Source organism: Otolemur garnettii, unplaced genomic scaffold, assembly GCF_000181295.1.
Source record: "Otolemur garnettii isolate 467f Iridium unplaced genomic scaffold, OtoGar3 scaffold00043, whole genome shotgun sequence".
Taxonomy (NCBI): domain Eukaryota; kingdom Metazoa; phylum Chordata; class Mammalia; order Primates; family Galagidae; genus Otolemur; species Otolemur garnettii.
In genome coordinates this window covers 12,207,307-12,213,290 of record NW_003852438.1, presented here as the reverse complement: position 1 = coordinate 12,213,290, position 5,984 = coordinate 12,207,307, and the positions used below count along the sequence as shown (strand labels likewise).

General features: G+C 44.0%; 2 protein-coding genes across 3 annotated transcripts in view; one reads left to right on the top strand and one right to left on the bottom strand.

Annotated features, from left to right (window-relative positions):
- Nucleotides 1-2,509, top strand: part of AVIL (advillin) — an 18,734-nt gene extending 16,225 nt beyond the window's left edge. Inside the window, exons 18-19 of the mRNA XM_003790595.1 lie at nt 384-506; nt 1,922-2,509. Of these exons, the coding sequence (XP_003790643.1) occupies nt 384-506; nt 1,922-2,035 (237 nt within the window). The 3' untranslated portion in view covers nt 2,036-2,509. The remainder of the gene's footprint in view (nt 1-383; nt 507-1,921) is intronic.
- A 1,381-nt stretch (nt 2,510-3,890) lies between these two features.
- The window catches only part of TSFM (Ts translation elongation factor, mitochondrial), a 14,875-nt gene continuing 12,781 nt past the window's right edge, over nt 3,891-5,984 (bottom strand). For both annotated transcript variants that reach the window (XM_003790594.3, XM_012805616.2), the window contains one exon: nt 3,891-4,448. In XM_003790594.3, coding sequence (XP_003790642.1) covers nt 4,042-4,448 — 407 coding nt within the window. In that variant the 3' untranslated portion in view covers nt 3,891-4,041. The remainder of the gene's footprint in view (nt 4,449-5,984) is intronic.

Here is a 5,984-nt window from a genome sequence, read left to right as displayed (position 1 = left end):
CCCGCCACAACGCCCGGCTATTTTTTGGTTGCAGCCATCATTGTTGTTTGGCGGGTCCGGGCTGGGGATTCGAACCCGCCACCTTGGGTGTACGTGGCTGGCGCCTTAGCCGGTTGAGCTATAGGCGCCAAGCCGACACACAGGATCTTAAACTTACTAAATCGATTTTCCCACAAAGGATCCCCAAATCTGACTATTTTTGATTCCCAGATTATTCTGATATACAGCTAGGTTTGGGAACCATTGTTCTGAACAATGATTAGAAAAGGTGAAGTGGTGTAAGTCAGAATCTTAAATATCACTCACACACACAAAAACTGGAATCACACAGACACCGAACAGTCTATTGTCCTCTGCCTACCTTCTGATCTTCTCCAACCTAGGACATGAAGAATGCCACCCTCTCCCTGAATCCTGACAGTGAGCCAAAATATTACCCCATAGAAGTTCTGTTGAAAAACCAGAATCAGGAGCTGCCTGAGGATGTGAACCCTGCCAAAAAGGAGGTAAGTGGGGCTCTCTGTGATAAGTGCCCTTTTTAGTAAATGGCCTAGGATAATCAGGTATGTCACAGGCACTGGATGGACATCTGCGCAACCCAGTAGCTCAAACCAAAACCCTGGGCTCCCTCTTGATTCCTTGTCTCACTCCTGCATCAACCCACCAGCTGCCTCTGTCCACTCCTCTCCATCTCGCTGCTGTCAAGTCTGGTCCAACCATCACAGACTACTGTGATCCAACTGGCTGCCATGCCTGTCCCTACAATCCATTCCCCACACAACAGCCAAGGGGATATTTTAAAACAGATAGCACTGTCCTGTTTAAAACATATCAAATGGCTTCCCACTGTACTTTAATGAGAACCAGAAAGCCTACACAACCTGGCCCCTGCCTACCTCTCCAATGCTGTCTCATACACCTCTGCTCTCTTCACTTACCAGCATTCAACAAGGGGCTGCTTCTCTGTTCCCAAATGTACTTTTCCAGCCTTTGGGCCTTTAGGTTTGCTAGTCCTCATGCTTGTTCCAAGTCATCACAGAGCTAGCACCTTCTTACCATGTAGGTCTCAGCTCCAATGCCACCCCCTGGGGAGGCCTTCCCTGACTGCCCTGGCCACCCTAATCCTGTCTCCCTGAGGGAAGAGAGTGAAGTCCCCTTTGATGCCTATTCACTGTCTGCCTCCTGCTCTAGTAATACCCTAAAGAGGAAGGACCTCATCTGTCTTGTTCAGTGCCATATCCTCAGGTTTTCAGTACCCAGAACTGTGCTAGCAGACACTAGGCACTCCCTGAGTGAATTGACATATTCCTGTCAAATGAATGAATCTATTTTTCCCTTGAGGAAGTTGATTTGAGAAGAGTTTCTGGCGTTGCACGATGTCTTATCTAACCAATTAAGTTTCTGGACTATAACTTTCTTGAAAGCAGAGGCCTTATATCCTTTACTTGGATATAAAACAATTCATTACATTATATAAATGTTTATAAGAATTTTATGCTTTTGGTAAGATCCACCTGCTGATCTTGCATTTGAAAATTTCTGGATGAAAATGGTAGTTAAGACCATAAAGCAAGGCAAATCATCACTTGATTTAGTTCTCCATTCTGCCAAAACCGAATGTCTATAATTCACCCATAATATATAACACATTTGTTTGCCTTCTGGCAGGAAACTGGGCTAGCCAGGCTATGAGAGAGGAGGGACTCCAGTGAGCTTCCTGCATAGGCCAAAATGGAGTTCTGTGAGACCTGGAGAAGCCCCACCTCCCCAAGTGACTAATCTAAGTCCATCACAGCCTTTCTGAAAGATTCATTCTACTTCTCTTCTAGCACCCATGGTGTGGCCTCGCTCGATCCCACTCTCCTCACCTCTGTGGACACTGACAGGACTTCCTAACTAGGAACTTTGTTTTCTCTCTTAGAATCACCTCTCTGAACAGGACTTTGTGTCTGTGTTTGGCATCACCAGAGGGCAATTTGCTGCTCTGCCTGGCTGGAAACAGCTCCAACTGAAGAAAGAAAAGGGGCTTTTCTAAGGCAAGAAGGCACACGCCCATTGCAAGATAGCACACAGTGCCGTATCAAGAAAGAACTGACCTGCCAACTTCTGCCCGCCATTCAGCTACTGCATTTAGATAGTGATCTGCAAATCATGGCATGTTCTCCCATTTTTCCCATCCTTGCACTCCTTGGTCGTTACATACTTAAAATGTCAACCACCTGCATTTTGGTCTTTGTGGACTTCTACCTAAAGCCTCAAAAGAAAGCACTAAAACTGCACAAATGTGGAGAAGTTTAAAGACAGACAACCAAAACACCAAGATGAAATGTTTAATATTGTGCCACGACCTACATTTGTTTTAGATTTTAAGACTAGTACTTCTAAAACCTATTTAACTGCAAATCACTGAAATCACATACATACCCCAAGGTCAAAATCCAAATGCCCACATCTGTTATGTGCCATAGCATTTTTAACTTTTCAAATAAAGGTACCTATAATGAACAAATGGAGTTCTTTTCAGTATTTGGGGTTTGCTTGTTATGAGATATATATATATATATATGTGTGTATATATATATATATATATATATACACACATATTTCCTTTTTTTTTAAAGAGACAAGGTCTAACTCTGTCACATAAGCTGGAGTACAGTGGTGCACACAGCTTCCTATAACCCCAAACTCCTACCTTACTCCTATAATAGATGTATGTATTGCCATGCTTGACTAAGTTTTTTAAATTTTTGGCAGAGACTTACTGCATTGCCCAACCTGGTCTTGGTCTTAAACTCCTGGCTCAAGCAATCCTCCTGCCTCAGCCTCCCAAAGTGCTGGGATTACAGGTGTGAGCCACCTCGACAGACCTGTTTTGGTAATTTTATGTTATGCTGGGAGAAATGTTTTCATACTGGGAAAGGAAAGAAGCAATGCTGAGTAGGCGCTCTGGATAACTAGGGTGCTCTAATTCCAGTTTCTGGCATAAGAATGTCAAAATCTGCCTTACAGCTGTCCAGGAAACCTCAGCACCCATCCACCCACACTCCATTATCCAAAGGAGAAATAGACCCATGTGTTATTCATTTCAGTAAGTGAGCCCAGAACCAGTATTCCACTGCAGAACACCCTCACATCATGCTATAGACATCAACAAATGAACACACATTTTCCAGGCAACTCTTAAGTTTGAACCAATAGTTCTGAAGAAATCCATACAGCAGAAGTAATGTAAGTGAGGAAGTTCCAGGGCAAAACCTGAGTTCAAAGTGTTACAAAGTGAAAGCAGAACAGAGTTCCAGGTCACAGAAGGAGTAACACAGAATGTTTAAGCTAAAAGTTTCAGGAGTACAGCCAGCCATGATGGCTCACACCCATAATCCTAACACTCTAGGAGGCCAAGGCAGGAGATTGGCTTGAGGTCAGGAGTTTGTGACCAGCTTCAGCAAGAGCAAGACCAAGACCCCATCTCTACTAAAAATAGAAAAGTTAGCTGGGCATTGTGGTGGGAGCCTGTAGTCCCAGCTACTTGGGAGGCTGAAGCAGGAAGATGGCTTGAGCCCAGGAGTTTGAGGTTGCTATGAGCTAGGCTGAGGCCACAGCACTTTAGCCCAGGCAACAGAGTAAAACTGTCTCATTAAAAAAAGGAAAGGGAAAGGGAGGGGAAAGGAAAAGGAAAAGGACAGGAAAGGAGGAAAAGTAACTTTAGGACACAATGTCAAAGGGAATAGCAGCATAATTGTTAATGTCTGTTCCCAAGACACTGTCTGTACATCACTACAGCTCACCTGCTGTTTTCTAAAACACATCATAAACAAGGCACAAAAAAGCTAAACCTAGTATTATGCAAACAAGGAGAAAAAATTCTGCTTTTAATTATGTAACTATTTTATTTAATAACTTTACTCATGAAGTATATGATTTTATTATAAACTCAAATGAAAAACAAAATTTGAGTTTGAAGAGACTTAGGAAATACCCTTTTTGTAATGATATCCAGAACTAAACATAACATTCCTCCTGGGCCACAAGCCTGCAGACCTATCCAGCCTCTGTGGCCTCTTCACCTTCTCCACACTCAAACCGCACAAAGTCTACCACAGACACCCCCCGGGGCTGCACATACTGTCCCAGGGTAATGGAGGGGTCCAGCAGGTATGGCTGGGACAGCATCTTGGTCTCTGCCTCTCCCCCAGGCTCATCGTCCAGGGAGCCGACAGAGAGAGGAGCCATGCCCACCACATGCTGCCCGAGGCGGCGGCCCAAGTCTTCAAGTTTTGCTTTCTGCTCAGTCGTCTCACAGACAACCAGGGCTGCGTACTTGCCCAGCACCAGGTTGTGAAGGGAGGGACTGTGCATTGTTCCGTGGACATAAGAGCCAACGTAGAATCCAGATGGCACCTTCACCCATGCAGCTCGTCTAAGAGTCATGTTTTCTCCCAGTTTTCCTATAAAAAAGCAAAAACAAAACCAACATACACCAGACTATGATGCCTGTGGTGGCAGTAATATGGAGAGACAGTTTCAGATTTTCTTTAAACAGGAAAAGGGATGGATGAGGATAGGGTGAAGGTAGTACAGAGTCCCTTTGTGGAGGTCCAACTATGTGCCAGGCACTCTGATATTTAAAAACACAGGCTGTGGTGTCACACACAATCCAGGTCTCAGTTGTGCCTCTTATAGCTATATGTAATGACACAATCCCCTTTACCAATTTATCAAGCCTTAGTTTCCTCATCTGTGAAACAGAAATGATACTGCCTACTCTCAGGAATACTGGAAGAAGCAAGTAAGGTAATAAATGTAAAAGCATTTACTGCAGTATCTGGCACACAGTGAGCACTCACATGCTGGCTGCTGCTATTACATCAAACTTAGGCTCAGGGTACTCAAGTAACCCTCCCAATAATATGTGATGGAGATAGAATTAAAACTCAGATCTGACGCCAAAGCAGTTAGGTGCTTTTCCCACCAAATTACCATCCCTCCTGAATACCACCTTAACTGACACAGCTCCTGACTATCCATTGTATCAGGAAAAAGTCTACAATTAAAAGCCCCTGATAAATCCCAAACCCCATGCCATCTGATAGTTTCAACTTCCTCTCATCAAAAATAAAAAGCTAACATTTGTAGAGTTATCGGAACCAAAACCCAGAAATTTTCCTTTCTCTCCGGATGCTAGTCCTTTCTAATGGAAGTCCAAATAAGCCAAAAGGCAGGAGAGGTAGGAGAATAAACAAAAGGGTCTGTACAAATATGCCCAGATTACCCATAGTTATACTTAAAGTCTAAAAAAAAGAAGAAGAAGAATTTGGAAACAAACAAATGTTAAAATAGCTCAAATCATCTACCCAATAGTGAATTCCCAGAAACTGACAAGGCTGAAATATCCAGTTCTTCCAGGATTTCCTAATAAGCCCCATGCACAGCCGTCTGCCTGGTTTCTCACCCATGACTCACTGAAACATCACAGACACTGCAAGATGACCTGATAAAAACAGAATTGACGGTTTGACTGGAAATTTCTGATGAGGAATAAATTCCCAGCAAGCTCCAACCCTATTACTACTTCCCTGCCTTCATCAAGGACACTAGGAAGAAAGGAAAATCCCCACTAGTCCGATCACAACGAACCAGATGTGGTTCCCATAGTCAGTAGGTTATAAAAGAATGTATCTTCATAAATTCAGGAGAGATTTTCTGAAAAGAGAGATAAAATTCCTAAAAGGAATGCCCCTATGGGCAGCGACTGGCTCAGTGAGTAGGGCGCCAGCCCCACATACTAAGGGTGGCAGGTTTGAACCCAGCCCCAGCCAAACCGCAACAAAAAATAGCCGGGCGTTGTGGCAGGCACCTGTCAACGTCCCAGCTACTCATGAGGCTGAGGAAAGAGAATTGCCTAAGCTCAAGAGCTGGAGGTTGCTGTGAGCTGTGACACCATAGTACTCTACTGAGGGTGATAAAGTGAGACTCTGTCTCTA